Genomic DNA, 20,593 nt, shown 5'->3' on the forward strand with positions numbered 1-20,593 from the left:
GGCCTCCGGGTCCACAAACAACTTCTACACAACCTCAGCGGCAGCGCTCCTACCTGTGTCCAGGTCTCCGATTACATAAATACTGGCTCCGATAGGGACAGCGCCATACACGAACGAGGAGCTGGCGGGGATGCACAGATTCTGGTCGTTGAGATAGATCCACCTGCAGACAAAGCCCAGAGCATAGTGAGGAAGGGTGTGCAGTGACCAGTGTTCAGGAGGACGGAATGCGGGGACCCTCCTGCGGGTGAGCTCCACTGTGCTTCCGCCTGCCCGCTGGAGTGAACCAGTGACCTGCTCCTTTTTATGTCCAAGTAGTATTCCACTACCGGGATGAACCAGAATTTGTTCATCTACTCACTTCCTTAGGCTCACGTGGGTGGCTTACAATTTCTGGCCACTGTGAATCAAACTGTTATGAACGAGAAGGGGCTATTTATTTGCAGACTTATTGAATTGCTGGTTCTGTGGGAAGGGCGATGAGAAAATGCCTCACTCTTTTTTATTTAGTGCTAGTACTGGAGCCTGAACTTGGGACCTGGGCCCTGTCTTTAAGCTTTTTCTTGCTCAAGGCTAGCATTCTACCATTTGAGCTGTATCTCCACTTCTGGTTTTTCTGTTTTTTTTTTTGGCTAGCTAATTAGAAAGAAGAGTCTCAGACTTTCCTGCCTGGGCTGGCTTTGAACCGTGATCCTTACATCTCATCCTCCTCCTGAGTAGCTAGGATTACGGGTGTGAGCTGCCAATGCCTGGCTGAGAGCAAATTTTGTGTGCAAGTGAATTTTGTGTGCAAGGAAACGCTGTCTTTGGCTGCAACGCCTTGGGCAGGGAAGGCAGGGCTAGAGGCCTCCATGATGTGTACTTTGAGGAGTCAAAACTCTGTGGAAACACAGAGCTGTGAGCTGCAGAGGCCAAGGACGAAGCAGGAGAGGGTGGGGCTAGAGGGAGGAGAGGAGACACAGAGCCTGAGCTGTCCGGATGCCTTCACAGGCTCTGCTGTAACCTCTGGACAAAACAAACCCCGGCTATGAGAGAGCCCTGCACACTGACTAAAGCAGGCCGACGGCACAGAGCAGCTGCAGGTTGAGCAATGAGCCCACTCAGCATGGCTTCCAGTTCCTTCCCCGCAGGCAGCCTGCGGGGCAGCCCTGGGCAGCTAAGCCAGCCATCGGGAATCGGAAATTGGGTGAGGCGCCTGCGGGAACCAGGATTGCCAAATTGAAGCACAGAACCCCAGGAAGAAGAGGGAGGCAGAGGCCTCCAGGGGAGTGCATCTGCTTGTCTCAAAACTGGGCCTTGGACCAGGCCCACCTGCAGCTGCTGTGAGATCGAACCCCACCCACTGCAGTGCCCACCCGCAGCCCTCCCCACGGCAAGGGGTGAAGACCCACGGCCTCCATTACCACACTCACACTGCCCTTCCTGGTTGCAATCCAGAATTACTCAACTAAATAAGAGCCAGAAAAAAAAAAAAACAGAACTCGTTCTCAAGAGAATGAGCCATCGACAACTGCCAACTGTGAAGTGACTCATGCTGGGCTCAGGCTGTGAGTCCAGTGGAGCCGCCGCCACCACCACACCCAGAAAGGGGAAAGGAGGGAGTTCGAATGCAGCCACCGCTGCCCCACTCGGTATGGAAAGGGAAACAAGCGGAGGAAGAGGAGAAAGCCCATTTCAGAACACAACTTTCTCCACAAATGAACTGTACAGACTTCAGGACTGAAAAGTCAATATTGGAAAGTTCGCTGGGTGGTCACAGAGATATAACTCAGGGAGGTAAGGAAGGAAAGCAAGCTTGAGGACCTTGCTCTGATCAGGAAAAAAGGCTGCTTCAGATGGGAAGACAGCACACAAGGCCTATTTAAGATGAGTGGTTCATACTTGGGAGGTGGACAGCTGGAGGATCATGGTTTGAGGCCAGCCCTGGGAGAAAAGTTCACTAGACTCTTTCTCCAAAATATGCAAAAAAACAGAGCTGGAAGTGTGGCTCAAGTGGTAGAACAGAGAAATGAGATGATCAAAGTTTTTTTTTTTTTTTTGTCAGTCGTGGGGCTTGAACTCCGGGCCTGAGCGCTGTCTCTCAGCTCTTCAGCTCAAGGTGAGTACTCTACCGCTTGAGCCACAACACCACTTCTGAGTGGTTTATTGGAGATAAGAGTCTCATGGACTTTTCTGCCTGGGCTGGCTTTGAACCGTGATCCTAAGTGCTCAGCCTCCTGAGCAGCTAGGATTACAGGTGAGAGCCACTGGCGCCCGGCGAGATGATCAAAGGTTTTATCTAATTCATCTTTCAGAAGCACAGGGAATGGGCAGTGAGCTGTGATTCAAGTGGTAGAGCACCAGCCTTGAGTGAAAAAGCCAAACAAGAACACAACTCAGAAGTTCAAGCCCCAGTACAGTATGTTGGCTTACCAGGGCAAAAGTGAAGTGAAATTGGGTGTAGTGCAAAACCTCACAGAGAGTATAAAGGTAAGATAGCAGGAGAGAGTCAGAGGATGGGAGGACAGCATGTTACCCCACCAACCCGGGGAGGAAGATGCCAAAGGCCCTGTCTCTCTGAGTCTGTCGCTGTCAGATCTGGTAATAGCTATGGCAATGCCTGTGCTTTCCTTCTAGTAGTTTTGGATTTTTTTTTTTTCAGAAACAGAAAATAATAAGACTTGGCATTTTCCCAGGAAAATTCTAACCTAAAAATAGAGAACAAAGACAGGAAGACAAGAGATTACGTAGAAACAATCAAAATGGTCTCCAGTCTAATACTGACTGCTCATCTGGAAGTTTCCATAATGTACAAATAGAACATCCTAGACAGTATCTTCCCTGGGGATGATTATGGGCAAGGCTGTGTCTCCCAAGTCAATGTGGCAGTTGAGGACGATGCTGGGGCCCCAGGATCCCTGTGTTCGGATCCCAGCTGGGCCACACGCTCACATGTGAGACTGGACCCCGCCCCCCCGTCACTCAGAGGCCACTGAGCGCAAGGGAGTAGAGAGCTGATACTCATCACTGGCGGGCTGGCCACGTGTTCAGTGCTGTCTGTGCATAAAGATCCTATCTGTTACACTGACTGGAGACCTTAGCTTTTGTCATTCTATTTACAAATGAACATCAGGAGCCTAGAAGTAAGGAAGTAGAAGGTGTATACATTTAATTTATTGTCTCCTAAATAGCAACAAATCGTTGGCAATGCAGTTATATTTAAAGTTCATCAACTACAAATATGCAACGGACTTCTGGAAGTATAAAGGCCCTGACAAGTTACAGCTCACCTAGAAGCAGACCCAAGCCTACATGACCAGCACAGAGTGGCAAAAACATCTGCCAGGCTGACGTCCCCACAATGGGCCAGGGCGGCCCACGCTGTCCACACAGTAGTCGGGTCATTATGAAAACAGCGCGTGTCAATATGAACACATTGCTTCTGCATGCTAATGAAGATGGACAGACTTTCTCGAGATTCATTTAGATAGAAAATTAATATAGTATTTTATTCCTTGGTCAGTAAGCTTCTGTGACAACAGATGAAGGAGAAAGAAATGCAGTTGTCTTTGAGGTTCTCTTCCCAACCCTTCCATACATAAGACACCCTCTGAATTTGTCTCATTGCTTGTCTAATATATTTTCTTTCCTAAGACAGACTCACCCAGTAATTGGAAATGAAAAAAGGCTATGCAATGTCCTAAATTTAAAATACCTTAAAAGGTAGGTAGCATTATTTGCAGGGAAATGGATGGAGCTAGAAGGAATCATGTTGAGCGAGGTAAGCCAAGAACGAAGAGACAAACAGTACATGGTCTCCCTGATAAGTGGATGATAAATCCAAAATGTTAGGTGATATGACAAAACTAACAGGACTTAAGAAACAAAGAACTCCCACTCATCTGGTTGAACCACTACTAAATATCCCCATGCTGCTGATCACATATATGGTATATAACATATGAGCACCGTTATATATTACAGACTGTGATAGACAATTTGCTCCAGGAAAGTTAGAATGAACTTGTGACTTTAAATGAGCATCATTATTCCACAATACTGTGAATTTCCGGAAATTAAGTAATCACTTAATCACAATAAAAAAAAAAAAAAAAAAAAAGAACCTTGGGGAAGGGAGGGAGGGAGGGGATGGTAGGGGGAAAACAATGGAGGGGGTAACAATGTTCAAGAGGAAGTGTACTCATTACCTCACTCATGTAACTTAATTTAATTTTAATTTAAAAAAATTAAAAAAAAAAGGTAGGTAGCATTGATATGCATTTCTAATATTCTGGTCTCTGTTCATTGTTTACCCAAGTCTGAAATAATAAGAAACCAAATATGCACTATGGCACCCCCTTCTGGTAATAAGAGCACACAGCAGGCAGCCTCTCCTGGGTAAGGTGTGTGGGAGAGGGCAGGAAGGAAGGACTGTCACAGGCACACACTGATTGGCCCATTTACCCAACATCTGAGCCTCTGTGCAGACCAGGGGGGCAAGTGGGACTTAGCCCGAAGGTGTCTTCAGACAATGCAGGCCCTGACCAGGTGAGTGCAGGGGCAACATGGCCAAGGCCTGAGCGAGCCTGGGAGATGGGAGGAGAGGCTCTCATGGAGGGGGCGTACGCAAGCGGACTGGACGAACAGTGGCAGGAAAACGTGAGGCAGAAGCAGTGGCACATAAACATACACCTGAAGATACTCAGACATGATTGGAGGAAAGTGGCTTGTCCTAAGGCATCTGGGTTGGACAGCAGTAAAACAGCACACAAAGGCCATCTGAGTTAGGGAGGTGAAGCTTTTGCCTGAAAATTACAGGGAGCCAATAAATGATTTTAAGCAACTCAAGGTTAAGATCAGTTCTGCATCCATGTGTGCTGGTACTGGGGCTTGAACTCAGAGCCTGGGTGCTGTCCCTTAGATTTTCTTCTCAGGGCTAGTGCTCTATCACTTGAACCATAACTTCACTTGTGGCTATCTGGTGGTTGATTGGAGGTAAGAGTCTCACAGACTTGCCTACCCAGACTGGCTTTGAACCATGATCCTTAGATCTCAGCCTTCTGAGTAGCAAGGATTAAAGCACTGCTTTGCTATGTCCTGCACTAGAGATCTCTTTCTATGGCTTTCCTTTAAGTCTGAAGTAACTGAATAAATATATAGCATGTGCTAGATATAACTCTTGAAGAGACAATTCAATAAAACAGCTTGAAACTGAAACTACACAAAGCTACAGCCCGACTGTGTAAGGAATGGCGTTGACAGCCTGCCCCTGGAAGCGCAGGGGAATGAATGGCTGCTCACAGTACCTTTTAAACTCGTCATGGTAGAACTCAGACTTGCAGGTGACCATCTCACTGCCCTGGATGTCCTCTCGGCTTCGGACGCCGCCAAACACGTAGAGCTCCATGGCGACGCCACAGGCCACCGCTCCAAACCTGGAAGGCCGGAGCACAGAGGCATGGGTTAACCAGACCTGGCCTGGGTTATGGCCACAGCCCGTGTTTCACACACAGCGGGCCTTCCTTGGTTAGAAGACACTGAGTCAATTACCTATCAGGTTCCCCAATAGAAAGCAGGAGCACATCTAGGCTTCGGGCCACGAGACCGCTCCTCAGCAGGTCAGCCCCCGCACACACCGCCACCTCGCTCACCTCCTCTCCTTCAGCGGGCAGATCGCCGTCCACTGCTGTGTCCTCGGATCGTAGCATTCCACAGACTCAAACAGCTTTCCGTAGGACCCTCCGCCCATGGCATAGATTTTCTTTTTCATAGCTGCATAGCAGCCAATCTGAAAGGAGAAGACCGTTGATTCTTAAGGCTACAAGAATTACATAGTAATTTGTGCAAAGAGCATCTTAAGATCTTTAGGGAAAAATTTGGTTTACTTACTTTTATTTTTTATAAATAAATCATATAATTATATGTTATATATATTGTATATTATATAAAATATGTAAAAATTACATATATAAAAACATATATACTATACAGAGGGGTTACAGTTACATCAGTTAGGTAATGAGTACATTTCCTGTTGAGCATTGTTACCCCCTCCTTTGTTTTCCACCTATCATCCCTTCCCTCCCCACCTCCCCAACTCCTCCCTGCACTGTTTGTTTTTAACATAGGGTCCTGTACATCTCATTGTTACAATGAGTCAATCTGTATCCCTATTTCAGCATTTTGTTATTTCCCTTCCCCAGGAACACAACACAACACACAAACCATCAAACCTGCCTCCTTTGACCCCCGAGGACCATTCATTAAAATCCAGTGTGTAAAGAAATTAGTCGTGACAAGCCACCATCCTCACCTTTCTGACCATGGTCAGATCGGATTGCTTCGTCCACGTTTTTGAATAAATGTCGTAACACTCCATGGAGATGAGCTCCCTCTCGCCATCCTCCCCTCCTAAGATGTACAGCATGCCATCGATCTCCACAATCCCAAAGTTGTGTCTGGCCTGAGGAGACACAGAGATGCGTGTGGTGACAGGGCCAACATCGTTTTCTCCAGTGTTCCGGGGGAGCCACCAGGAGTGCTCCTCCCTAGAGCCCTTTGCCCCAGAGGAATTCCCGACGGCTCACAGGAGACACAGGAGCCAGAGCCAGCACGACTCAGGACCTGCCTGTGCTGGCAGAGCCGTTACTCCTCAACACACAAAAAGCGACAAGAATTCCTTAGGTGGCGACTGGCTTGTCAAAGTGTTTGCATATGGCAGTGGTAAGGCAGGATGAGTGAGTTAAGGCACCACAGAAGACTAGTCGTGGCTGGGAGGCAGGGAATTCCCGCAGAGCTGGGAATTCCCCATGGGACAGTAGGTCACAGCGTCTTCTGTACCCAGCACCCAGCTCAGACAACGCTGACCAGAGCAGAGGAGACTGCCTGCTGCCAGCCTACCTTAGCACCTGTGAAGACCCATTGTGTGAAGAGGTGGCGTACGGAACAGGAGAGGGAGCTGAGGCGGGGGAAGGCATGTGAAGATGGGGGAACAAGCCCACCATTCCTGAGGGAGGCCACTGTCGGCAGGGAGCAGAGGCCCCACTGGGTTTGAGAAGCAGACAGTGGAGGAAACCGAGGCCAAGGAAATAGGTGGACTGAGGGCAGGCAAGAGGCAGAGGCCAGGCTGGGCTTCTCGGCTCCTATTGCAGAACACACAACAAAGGGCCGAGGAGAAAGAGCAAGAATGAACGTGAACTTCACCTCGTTCATGGGGGGTAGTGCAGTCCACGTGTTGGCGTCAGGGTCGTACTTTTCTCCGGAGCTCAAGGTCTGCTTGTTTTCATCTTGGCCCCCGAATACGAACAGAAATCCTTCTGCAAAGAGGAGACACACGCGACCCCTGAATCACGACTCCCTGGCCTGGGAGCACCACCAGCCAGGAGCCAGCTTTTACCGCACCGGATCGGTGCTTTGGCGACAGCCACACTGTGCGCCACTTGGGACACCCAGACCGTCATGCTTGGCTCCTTAGACTCTAGAAGATGCCCAACCCCTGTAGCGTGAGAGGGAGGCTGGCACCGCCTCCATGTCCAAGCAGCTCTGAGCCATGGCTCTGACCTGCCCCATGCCCTGGCTCTGGGTCTCAAGCAGCTTCTGAGCCACGGCCCTCAGTTCTCTGACCCCAGGAACACCCAGAGCCCAGGACCTGGATGTGCTTTACATTCAAACCAGGATCCAAGCGTAAGTGTTGAATTTCCTATTTCATGTTACAGCGAATTACGTTGACCTTCTGCAAAACACATCTAAGGTGCTGGATAAACACGAGCCTGGAGCCCTAGCGACTCAGGAGTTCAGATTTGAAAACAGCCCGAGCATTCAAATTCTAGGGACTCAAGTTAACCAGCCAAAAACTGGAAGTGGAGGTACGGTTCAAGTGATCAAGTGGCAGCCTTGAGCTGAAAAAGTCATGTGAGAGTATAAGGCCTTGAGTTCAAGCCCCAGTACCAGCACACTAACAAAACATATCAACCAGAAACAAAACAAAACGAAACAGCAGGAACAAAAACTCAGTCTGGGTCAATGACACATGGTCTCAAAAAAAGTTTTTTTTTTTTTTTTTTTGTTGGTCGTGGAGCTTGAACTCTGGGCAAGGGCACTGTCCCTCAGCTCTTCAGCTCAAGGCAAGTGCTCTACCACTTGAGCCACAGCACCACTTCCGGTTTTCTGGTGGTTTATTGGAGATACGAGTCTTATGGAATTTCTTGCCCAGACTGGCTTTGAACTGTGATCCTCAGACCTGAGCCTCCTGAGTAGCTAGGATGATGAGCGTGAGACACCAGCACCTGGCTTTCAAAAGAAGTTTTTGTGTTGGTGTAACCCCCAAATGCTGTACCACGTGGCTGTGTGCAAACGTACCTGCCGAGAGCACGCCGTGGTTGATCCTGGGCATGCTCAGAGGGGCCAGCTCAATCCAGAGCTGCCGGTTGGGGTCGTAGAGGGGGCACATACACCGCATGGCTGCGGTTGGTTTCCGAGAGCTGGGGAAAGAAGGAATTGCTATGGCTCAGCTTACAATCACCACGGCTAACTCAGTGCTACAGAAAATGTCTGCAACCTACACAAAACCGATTGCTTCAGATATAGCACCGGCCCAACGCGCCCCCAACTCCCCCCAGCAGCACTCACACTCGCTCCTCCCCGCCGACCGTGACGATGCACTCTGAGTAGCCCCTCGGCTTGAAGTTGGCCAGCATCGCCTCCCCCTGCTGCGGCTGGCTGAGGGGGATGTTGCTGCACTCTTTGACAATTTCTCGCACTAACGGTTCATTCAGCATCTGTTCCCGCAAGTAACTGGAGTCCAACCCCGAGACCCAGAGTGCTGACATGACGTCCTTCATGTGGACCTGCAGGACAGGGCGGGCAGAAGGGGGATGACAAAGGGTTCCGACTCACTGAAAACTCAAGTGCCAACAGTCTGATCATTTCCAGGCAAGCTGGCAGTGCCAGTACTGCTTGGATATGCCTCCCATAGTCTCCGGGGAGTTTTCAACTTTTCAAAATGATCAGTTGAGGGCTGGGTATGGTGGCTCCTGCCTGTAATCTCTGCTACTTGGGAGGCAAATATAGGAGAACCACGATTTGAGGCTAGCCTGGACAAAAAATTGTTAGCAAGACTTCAAATCACAACAAAACAAGCTAGGCATGATGGAAAACATCTAAAATCGCAGCTACTCAGGAAGCATAGGAAGGAAGAATCTTGGTTGGAGGCCAGTCCCAGGCAAAACTGTGAGACTCTGTGTGAAAAAAATCCTACAAAATTACTAGAGCAAAAAAGGCTGAAGGTGGGGCTTGAGGGGCAGGGTGCTTGCCTAGGAAGCACGAGGCTCTGAGTTCAAGTGCCAGGAAAACACACACACACACACACACACACACACACACACACACACACACACACACACACACACACACACACACACACACACACATACACACACACACTCTAACATATGATCACTTCTGCCAATGCGGATCCCAGTTCAAAAATGTCTAAGGTGCACAATGTGAACACTGTGCTGTTCAATAACATCAGAACCAACTGCCTAGTTGATTCTATGTATGATTAACTTATTAAGTGGTACAATTATTTTAGGCATACTTTTCTATGTTTTTAAGTAACCAAAGCCAGTATTCTTTATAGCACAGGCTCAGATTGCCCACAGAACAAAGGAGGCTGAGGCTAGCAAGGAGCAGTCTTCTTTCCTAACTTACCCTACTATGGAAAAAGAACATTATGCATCCCAACTAAAACCAGTTTCCAAATGTACACAGTCTCAGGCTATAGAATTAAAATAATTACAAGATAATCATTATAACTTAAGTCAGCAGTCACCCACAACACTTAATAGCGCAATTATACATTTTGAAATCCACTCTGAAGCCAACACAATTTATTTCTTATTCTGAAATGAGTAATTGGAGCTACTCTCTCCTTCACAAAGCAACCAAAGCTCTGAGGTTTGGCCCACTCCCCACACCGTACCAACTGGGATCTGAAGCGGTACCCCCCAGGAACCTCCAGAGCCCTCCAGCTTCTCCCAGCATGGAGGGCCTCATGGGAGCTCTTAGGGCCAGGCCCCTTCCCCCACCCACCTGCTGGTGGTACATCATCCTGGGAGGGGATAAACCCTGCAATGGAGGAGGGCAGGATGGATGCCGAGAGCAAAGGTGGAGATGCCCCACAAGCCTGAAATGCGCTTTCTTGTGAAAAGCACCTATGAAGGACATTCTGTTCCCTGCGGGGGACATTACCTTTGGACATTTTATGAGACACATGGGTCTTGACAGAAGGGCCTTGATACAGGCAAAATGACCCGACTCTCCCCACTGATACCCTGCTAATGTCAACAACAGACTTTCTATGTAAGTCCCTTTAAGTGTGTGCTTTTCCTTTAAGTAAGCTGAGGTGCTGGGGCCAGGGCGATCTGCCTGATGGCTGTGTCCGGGTGTGGGTGAGGCCAGCCGAGCACATCTGCCCTCCACAGAGGCCGGGAGGAAGCTGCCCAGCCGCCACAGCCTCTGCTGCCAAAGCACAACTCTGGCTCCTGCGGGTGCTGTTTCTAGCAGCTTCCACTGGACTCTAGCGGTCACTGTCACCTGGGTGGGGGAGCACTGTGACTGGGTGGACCGCTTCCCTCGCTGGCAGCGGGAGCCGGATGCCCAGGTCACTTCTTGAGTCAGCTGTGCTGCCACATCAGGCCTAGGGCAAGGCATCTCCAGCGTCTCTTCACCATTACTATTAGTACAGTAGCCTGGGTGATAACAGGAGGGGAGTCAGCAGCAGCCAGGAGGCAGCTGATGAGCTCCAGAAGCAGGGGAGACAGAGGCTGGGCGGGGCTGAGAACCTGCAGACCAGTCAGTGGGAGACTTTCTGGAAGCAGCAAAGCCTTAAGATCCAGGGTTCTGGGTAGCCTGAGGCTGAAGAGCTGTAATATCAGCTACTGTGGGAGCTACGGGACCCAATACCCAAGGCCCACTCAGGAGCACTAACACCATTCGGCACTGCCTGCTGCGCTCCCTGTGGTTGGAAGCAGTAGATGACCAATCCCAAGGCCACTGGTGGTTAAAGCCCAGAGCAGCAGTCACCCCAAGTGCCTAGAACCTTGAGTCTCTGGCTTCTAAAGTCTGGAGCAACAGGCCTTCAGCTCTCAGGCCTTACAGCTGTGTGCCTCTAGCCCTGCCAACCCTAGCCCTTAGGTACTTGAGGGCCCAGGACTGCCAACCTTCAGCTTTTCCTAACCTCCCACAATTCCTACCTGCATGGAACTAGCAGCTGATGGGAGCAGTCTGAAAGACCAGCACTTTCCTGTGAGATGGGCTGGTGTTTTCCAGGTATCATGTGTGTTTGGGAGGGTGTGCATGCGTGCACACTCGCCAGCGCCAAGACTTGAGCTCAGGGCCTTGCACTCTTGCTCATGGCTGGCACCCTATCACTTATGCCATGCCTTCAGTTTGGCATTTTGCTGGGTAACTGGAGATGCAATCTCCCATGGACTTTTCTGCCCAGGCTGGCTTCAAATCGCGATCCTCCAGGTCTCAGCCTCATGAGCAGCGGAGGTAATAGATGTGAGCCACCAGCGCCCATCTGATGACCTTTGAGGTCACAGCCTGCGAGGTGTCTTTCCAGTTGAAAAAGAGAAAATAACTGGGATCGAGATTAAGAATGAGTGCAAAGGCAACAAGAGAGCGTGCTGTAAGTGACAGGTACCTTTCTTATTTCAGTGTCGTGCGCAATCCACCGGATTACTGCTTCAAACACGTATCTTTCGTTGCCAACGTTTAGCTTCTCTAGAGAAATCACCTCCTTGAGCTTCTGAGGACTGAGCTCGAGGAATTCCTCCGTGCTGCTCACATCCCGGAAGTGCGTCTCCAGGAACTCGGTGGCCAGGTAATGCACGTGGTGCAGGCAGTAGTGCAGCGCGAAGTCGCGGATGCCGATGCAGTTCTCGGCTGCGATGCAGCCTTCTAGGAACTCGCAGCACAGGGTTTTTAGGTCCGTCAGTAGCAGCAGGTCGGCTGCCTGGACAACGTCTTGGATTGTGTCTTCGTTGAGCCTGATCTGTAAGAGGACCAGAAACATTCTGTATTCTAGTAAGTCAGCCTACACAAAATTTCCATTTCGTATGTCTGAGGCGAATGAATGCTGGCCATCTCATGGTAAGCACAGCACATGTGTTCAAACACTGGAGACACCCAGGGGCCTTCCACCCTTCCACCATGGCAGATCTGGTTCATTTTTCCAGCCCTGCCCCTGCTGGGCTGGCATTTACTCCCCTCACCCTGCTGCAGGGAGCACCTGGCCAGGTGCTCACCTCTGTAACTCACAGACACCTGGCTGAAAGGTGTAGCAAGCAGGTTCTTTACCTTTCTATGGGAACCGAAGGGGGTTTCCCTTACATGCACACCCGAGCTGTTGAAACCTTGCCTTCAAATACGCCATGTGCGTGCAAGCTCTCGAAGCAGAGGGGTTTGTATGGCCTCCTGGGTCCCGCTCCAAATGCTCAGACAGGGTCCCAGGTGCAACAGCAACTGAGCATCCCCCTACCTTCCAGACTGAGTCCTCTGCCTGAGGGCCCCGCCCTTAGGACTGAGTGCTCCCCCTGCATTTCCTGTGTTCTTTCTCTACCCACTCCAGTTTCTCCATAACAGCTAAGCAACGTGGAGATCCCTGCTGGCCACATGCTGGCCATCCATGGTGACCATCACGAGGGCCCCGTGGGAGGGGGCCGCCTGCACTCTGAGGCCAGGGAATTCACAGTGCCAGAGGCACTGGCAGCACAGGCTAAGCATGCACACCACACTTGAAAACAGACACCGAGCAACTGAACCGTATGACTCAGTACTGAGCCACACACAAGGGAACCTTGCCCACCCACAGGACATTCATTGCAGGTAGCAGGAAGGCAGTGAGTATCCAAACTCCTAAATTATATCCTAACCAAACCAAATGCCAATGCAGGACTCTGTTACAGCTTACACTATACATTTAAAGTTTTAAATTTAAAATCAGGGGCTGATCACATAGTGGATTTGTAGTCTGTGGTTCAACCCACGCCCGCACTGGGACGTGTGCTCGCTGTACTAACACCTGTACAGAGTACAGACGCACTATGGCACACGAGAAGCTGCTCTTACAATGCTCTTACAGTGCCACGAGGATTTTAAGGGCGGTCCTAAAATTGCTTTAAATTCATTCATCTTTAACAATTACACACATGAACGCCCACTGCCTGTGCTTAGAAAGAAGAGGAGCACTATTTGAAAATGACACCACACACTTCAAAAAGATGAGAAATCATCAAGTCGTGACAGAATGCACTCAGAGAAGGAAAGCAATGTACCCCAAATACTGAGGAAGTATGCAGGGGAACCTGGAGAGACGGCAGAGGTAAAACGGAAATGAGGATGGGCCAAAGGAGACCACAGGGAGAACTAAGGGAATGCCTTCTCGAGTAACGGCCGTAAGATCTTCTAACCTGTTCAAAGCTCGCCCTGACACTCCTGACTCTTCTCAGGAGTTTCTATCAACATCTGCAGCCGGGGGAGGGGAGAGGGCAAAAGAAAGAAGTCTAGTCACGAATCATTTCTTCCCCGGGCATGGTTTCATCTCTAGAAACCCTCATGGGCCCAGAGAGCAAAGGGAAATCAGCAGGATGGCTGGGTGGGGGCACGGCGGTGCAGGCCGCAGAACAGGGCAGCTGACAGGCTCTAGCATCTTTCAGCCACGGGAATCCCTTTTTGGGAAAGGAATTCTCATGTCTACAAGACAACCTGTAACCAAGGAACCTTCTCTTTCCATGCCTTGGAGATGGAAAGGCCCGCAGCAGGGTGGATACAAAGCAAGGCTGGATTCAGGGTGCTCAGAGCCCGTGGTGTCGGCTGGCAAAGGCTGTGCTGCTCGTCCAAGCTCACGCAGCGTGGCTCGGAACGGCAGACCACTGATTTCGATTTGGGTGCACGACTCTCCTTTGGCAGCTCCTCTTTAGGGAACGGCCGCGGAAGGCGCCACGAAGGAGGTGGCAGAGCCTTGTCACACGGCCCCCGAGGGCTTAAGAAGCCCCTCCTCCACCCTCTCCAGGGTCTCGTACCTGCCCGCTGAAGATGTAATCCAGGATCTCTCTCATAACCATTACCGATATCCCTTCAAGTTCAATCTTATAAGTGGATCCATCATCTTTTGGAGGATTATAGTTTAACTTTGTCCTAAGAAAAGGAAAAAAATGTAAAATTTCTATGAGAGAACAGGAAGAGCTATAAATATGAATGCACTAAATACGCTATTTACTTAGTATATTCTCCTCCACCTAAAAAATTTAGTTGGTTAACTTCAACACATCTCTGTAACTTTATAGAACATTGGTCCCAGGATTCAAAATGTTATTTTATTTTTCTAATACTGGACATTGAAGCCAGGGCCATATACTTTCTAGGAAAGTGCTTTGCCACTGAGTTATACCCCCTAATCCTCAAAATGCTACGTTTATTTATCATCTATTTCATTGCACTGGTCCGGAGCTTGAACTCAGGCCTGGGCATTGTCCCTTTGGTTTTTTGCTTAAGGCTAGCCCTCTATCAAACTGCACAATAGCCTCCAGGTTAGTTGGAGATGGAGAGTCTTACAGACTTTCCTGCTGGGGCTGGCCTCGAACCTCGACTCTCTGCACAATTTGCTATCAATGCTCTCCTCCACAGACATCATCGTGTCACAGATCTTGGTGGCACACGTCTGTAGGTTGGGAAAACATGGGAGAAAAGCACGGACAGGTGTCTGGGACACAGCAGCGGTCTCAGAGGGAAGCCCCCTCTCACCCCGTTGAGTAGCAGGCTGGGCTTTGGGTGGGAGCCACCATAGTAGGCTCTGTCTTGGGGCACTGAGACTAGCACAGGGCCACCAACAAATCTTGTGCCAAGTGAGGGGCAGAGGACAGGACATAACAGGTGCACACAGCTTCGCACAGTCCAACTGAGTGCACCACAAAGTTGGAGGCAGTGGTGGCCAGGCGGGAAGGGAGCCGGCTTGCTGCCCATGCATGGTTCAGAGTAGGTGCTGGAATAGAGCTCCTCCCCTCCCCATGCACCCGTTTGCTTTTACCTGGGGAGATTTGCGGCTTGTACTTTTGACAGTCAAACCAATTTCCCTTCATCTGGATCTTGGAAGGACTCATAATTTTAGGAATAGTTTCCTGACCTGACTTCCTAGAACCTTCTGGAGAGCTTTTATAGACAAGCGGATTCTGGGGTTCCATCTCAGAACAATTAGGTCAGGTCAAGACTATGTATGTGTGAAAATCCCCAGAGACCCTCCCCACCGGTCGCTCCTTTGTGGAACTCGGGTCTGCTGAGCACCCCAGCCGGCCCCCAGGAGCAGCCAGGAACCCACCCCGACAACCCTCTCCGTTTTCCTCTTCCTTACAGAACTCATCGCCGTCTATTCACCATCTAGCACACATGGAAAGACACTCTGATTTGCTTCCTGTTTCCTGTCCATACCTAATAAACAACGGGGTGGCCGCTGGTATGAATTTGACATGATCATGAGCATACAGTTAGGAACCATCCTGCAAAATTAGGGACTGCTTCATGGAGCTCTAAAAATCCAATGACCACAGCTGTTCAGAAATAGCATCACTGACGGAGAGCTCTTCCCACCACTGCTGCTGGCCTGGGAACCCCAGGGCCTCCGGCGGGTGCTGCTGGCCTGGGAACCCCAGGGCCTCCGGCATACCCGCCATCACGGCAGCCGTCCTGTGCGGAGAGTGTGCTCTCCTTCCTGTAGGGTTTAATGCCCACCTCTTCCAAAGCTGGCCATAGATCCAGGGTGCAGTGATCCGCTCTGGCCTGTAAGGCCGAATGTAGGATGGTTTGTGAAGTCTGGCTGCACCCCGCTCCCCACCCCCTGTGTCCCCTGCCTGACAAAGCCAGGTGTCACCTTGCCAGCCAGTACCGTGGAAGGGGGAGCTGCCCACCCTGCACCATGAGAATCCTGAAGAGCTCCATACGACAGCCACCCTTCCCACGAACCCAGGCCCCTGCACATATAGGACACCCCACAAGTGCACGCGGCTTCCTATGAAGGGCTTGTCATTCACCGTGAAGATGAAATACAGCGGTCTGTACTTGTCTCTGCTGAGTAACCACGCCCCTTTGCCCCAGCACTAAGGAGAAATATAAGAGCAGCTGAGTCTCTGAGTCATGGGTTCAAGAGAAGGACGATGGTGTTTTCCAAAGAGAATGCAAAAGGTGAGTTCTAACATGACAAGGAAACTCTGCCGTGCACACAGGGTGGGGATCCCAGGGATCCTGGGAGGGGGCAGCTGTGTGGAAGCAGGGCACCGGGCAGCGACAGCCACCCTCCAGGGCCAGATAGACTCAGCGCAATGCACAGCACGCGGCACTAAATGCAAACTCAGGGAGCAGCCGCTGGCTGGCAGGCAGGGCCACGCTGGGATAGCTGCGCACAGCCCTCCTAATGCCAACGAGGCGCACGCTGCAGCCCGTCTCCCAGAGCTGGCACGGTCTCCCCACAGGAGGCTCCAGCACGCGCTCTGTACATCCTTCACCTCCAGCTCTCCTGGGCGTCCCCTGAGTGAGGGCCACTGGCTCCAGCCAAGGTGTGTGTACTCCACAGCCACAATCTGGAACGGCTGCTTAGTGTCCTGCCCAGACTACTGTTGTTCTGACCATTGGATTTCTTTCAGAACGGTGCCTCGGTGCCTCGTTATTTTCAGAGTTCCCAGCAGGTCTCTGAAAACACGGGGGTTTTATCTGAGTACATTCTGGAAACTTCCCTCCAGTGGCAGCGGGGTAGAGAAGCAAGGCCACGCTGAGAGTTACTGTTGGCCAGAGTAGAAGGTAAACAGGAAGGCACAATGCTGAGGGGACAGACTGGGGACACGGACAGGCAGGGATATGGCAGGTGGGAGAGAGGGCAGGTGAGGCCAGAATCTGGGGCATAATTAAGGCACAGAGAGAGGCAGGAGGACACCAGAAAGTAGACTGAGAAGGGACAGATGTCACAGAAAATGGGGGAGGCTGAAAGTCAAGAAAATGGTGGCAATGATAAACAGCCTCAGGTCGAGCACCATAAACACCTGGAGGTTTGCACTTGATTTAGCAGTTATATTTCACATTTTTAAAACAATAGCTTCTTTTCTTTCTTTCTTTCTCTCTTCTTTTCTTTCATGCTACTTCTGGGGCTTAAACTGAGGGTCCATGCACTGTCCCTTAGTTTTTGCTCAAGGCTGGCAACACTAGAACCAGACCTCCACTTGCGTTTACACTGCTTAATTGGAGATGAGTCTTATAGACTCTCCTCCTGGGCTGGCTGCGAACCACGGTCCTCAGGTCTCAGCCTCCTGAGTAGCTAGGATTACAGGCGTGAGCCACCAGTGCCCGGCTAAGGAATACCTTTAATAAAGTAATGAGATGCAAACCTAACTGCAGAGCAAAGTCAAAACAGGAGGTGCGACGTGTCCGCGAGAGTGTGGGCAGTCTCCGTGTTTAACAGACACCTTCATTCAACACGCGCTCATTCCGACCAGCCAGGGAAGGCAGCACGCTGGCGTGCTAGGAAAAGCAGCCGTGAAAGGGAAAATGAAAACTAGAGAAGGAAGAGGATTTTCAGCAGGATGGGTGGTGAGGAGGAACAGAGTATAGATGTGGGAACGAGGCATTTGCCTTAGCCTGCCGCTCTATAGGAGACTGAATCAAACAGAATTCAAGGTGGATTCCAGTTAAGCTGTTTATATCTCCAACATTCTAAGACTCTAATAATGCAGATGAGAGGATAGCATATTATCACTTGCTGCCTGGTTTCATATGGCCATTGAGCTAAACATATTCTGTATTTCTACAAGGTGGTCCAAACAAAACCCAGACAGAGATCACAGACCATCTGCAAAGTCTAAAATATCTCTGACCCTTTATTGGAAAAAAAAAAAAAAAAAACCCTGTCAATGTTTGTTCTGGATAACATCACTCATCTTTTAACAGTTCACTCTAAAGATAGATAAACTAAGAGTTCTGAGCCATCATTTCAAAGTGATAGCCCTGGAGGTCAAGCCAACAAGTCGAATCCACATTGCTGGCGTTTTTAAATGAGACATCTTTCTGGACTACACACTGGCTTCACAGAATACATCTGCTTCGAGGTCCTGGCCCGGGATGTGGCTGGAAGGGCGCTCACCTGTGCTACAGAATGCTACGAAAAGGAATCCCAATGTTGTCTCTTAACTGGCTTATTCACAGGGAATAAGCTCTAAAATGTCCAACAGAGGAGGGGAAAGCGGATTACACGCAACAGCGTGTGAGGTAATGACCCAGAAGACACGGCAGGCATGGGCGTTACGCTGACATACAGACTGCTATGCAGCGAGGTCATGTGGGAACAGGAACTGTAAATGTGTAACACACACGTCACAACTATAAGACATTTAGTATGCTGTTCACAACCAGAGACTAACTTAAAGTGATGAAATATCTAAGCTGTCAAGGTGATGTTCCCTATATTTGTCTATGAAATAAGCTTTTAAAAATATTTAAATCTAGTTCTCACGGAAAGCAGTCAATAAATTTTACTTCTTCAGAGATAAAGTGTTTGGGTTGGTGGCATGGCTCAGATGGTAGAACGCCAGCCAATTAATTACTTAAGAGTCGGGGACACACACACACACACACACACACACACACACACACACACACACACACACACACACACACACACACACACACACACACACACACACACACACACACACACACACACACACACACAGTTAAAATTTTAAGATGAGTTCCAAGATAGAATCATGATACAGCAACTTGTGAAGCAAAAAATTCTTCTAGAATGAAACAAGCCTCATTCTTTGTTCTGGTCACACCCTGACCTTTTGAAAATACACATAAAAGACACTCATGTCACAACCTGTCAGTTCCAGATTTTCAATTTAGGAATTCTTTTTCAGGTGTTATTCAACAGAGGCTCAAGACCCCAGTCACAAAGGTCATCTTGAGATGAAGCCTCTGATTTTGGAGCTCCCCCTCCCCGCTTAAACAATGGTAATTTCTATCTCTCGTCTCTGGAAGCCAGCAAATCCAAAGCAAGGGAGCAATGGTCAGGATTTGAGGGAGGACATTCTTTCTGGCTTATAGACGAGGTCTCTTTGTCCCTACACAGCAGAGAGAGGGCAAGACAGGGAGGGCAGGACAGGGAGGGCAGGGAAGGAGGGGCCTCTCTTAAAAAGATTTCCCTCGGGCTGGTGGAATGACTCACATGGGAGTGTGTCTTCCTAGCAAGCACAGAGTCCTGAGTTCAAACTTTAGTCCTGACCCCTCCTGATCCTTTACGATCCCTCATTCAGCCACAGGTTCACTTGCATGCTCACTGTCCATTTTCTCTTCCCCAGTGGAAAGCGTTTGAAGGCAGTCCAGGACCTTTCAAACGCAGCAGACTCCCTAAATAAATGAAAAGGGCAAGTACAAAGTATGTAGATTTACGATCACTCTGCATTCACGTATCCTTTTGCACCACGTGAACTTTACATTGTTGTTCTTTTTCAGAAGGGCAGTAGTGAGAGGAGGGCAAAACCACCTATGGCGCCCCGCCTGTTCCCTTAGCACGGGAGAGGCGCTCCAAAGACCAGCCTCCAATTCAGTACCTTAAAACTTTCTTGTGGGTCTTTTTTCTTCTGGCATCTCTTTAATTTATAATCCAGAGGTCTCTAAGCAACTTGAAGCTGCACTTGTCTTCCAGGGTGTTGTTAGGGGCATAAATGCTTCCCAGTGAATGCCCCAGTCACGCTGGAAACCGGCCCCCACCCTGGAGCCGCTCTTTCTGAATTTGGAATCGGGTCTCGTCTTCTCCCCGGTTTCTCTGCACTACAGATTGGCCATTGGTAGGGCTGACGGTGCCGTGTGAGACAGCAGGAATCAGGACGCTCCCACAGCCTGGGCTGTCTGTGCTCTGGTCTCCAGCCCCAGCATACAATCGGCCACACAGTAAAGCATCTCGGCAGGAAGTTTAATGTTACTGCCAGCCTTGCCATCCTCAATGCTCTCCTGCACGGGTACCCCGCTCACGCCTTTAGTGCCTAAAAAATAACCAGTAAAAAAAAAAAAAGGCTGCTTTGAAAGTGGCCTGCCTGCCCGCCTGCTGTTTGTCTGCTCGGTCAAGAGCTGCTGAGCTGATGGATGTCTTGCCAGTGGCACAGACAGCACACAAAGCAGCCTGGAGGAGGGAGGGGTTAAATGCAGAACCAGGAAGAGAGGGGCTGGACCCTGGTCTTGGAGGAACAGCATCTGATCTGATCTGTCAGACAGCAGCAGGAGGCCAAAAAACGAAGAGGCAAGACCTGCACCTAAAAAGGAACACACATACAGTTCCTGAGAGTTCCTGTGCTCCCTCCTCCCCAGCTCTTCCTCCCGCAGCCTTGATGACCCACGCATGCTCTCCTAGTGAAGAGTCTATCTCCTTTCATTCTTCCTAGCGGCCAACAGCGCTGGGGCAGAGGACCTGGCTGTGGGGTGCTACCGTGAATCTGTGCAGCCGGCCCGGTCACATCGGTGGGCGGGGCAGGTGCCGCCCACGGTGCACCGAGGTCCCTCCACAGCAGGGCAG

At 50.1% G+C, this 20,593-nt stretch overlaps 1 protein-coding gene across 1 annotated transcript in view; it reads right to left on the reverse strand.

Moving 5' to 3' along the window:
- LOC138822880 (gigaxonin) overlaps positions 1-20,593 on the reverse strand; it is a 41,420-nt gene that overhangs the window by 10,830 nt on the left and 9,997 nt on the right. Inside the window, exons 2-10 of the mRNA XM_070015857.1 lie at positions 14,067-14,181; positions 11,687-12,037; positions 8,608-8,825; positions 8,338-8,459; positions 7,183-7,295; positions 6,293-6,442; positions 5,631-5,767; positions 5,286-5,414; positions 54-163 (exon numbers count right to left, since the gene is read on the reverse strand). Of these exons, the coding sequence (XP_069871958.1) occupies positions 54-163; positions 5,286-5,414; positions 5,631-5,767; positions 6,293-6,442; positions 7,183-7,295; positions 8,338-8,459; positions 8,608-8,825; positions 11,687-12,037; positions 14,067-14,181 (1,445 nt within the window). The remainder of the gene's footprint in view (positions 1-53; positions 164-5,285; positions 5,415-5,630; positions 5,768-6,292; positions 6,443-7,182; positions 7,296-8,337; positions 8,460-8,607; positions 8,826-11,686; positions 12,038-14,066; positions 14,182-20,593) is intronic.

The sequence above is a fragment of the Dipodomys merriami genome, unplaced genomic scaffold (assembly GCF_024711535.1).
Source record: "Dipodomys merriami isolate MVZ:Mamm:240054 unplaced genomic scaffold, mDipMer1.0.p SCAF_116, whole genome shotgun sequence".
NCBI lineage: Eukaryota > Metazoa > Chordata > Mammalia > Rodentia > Heteromyidae > Dipodomys > Dipodomys merriami.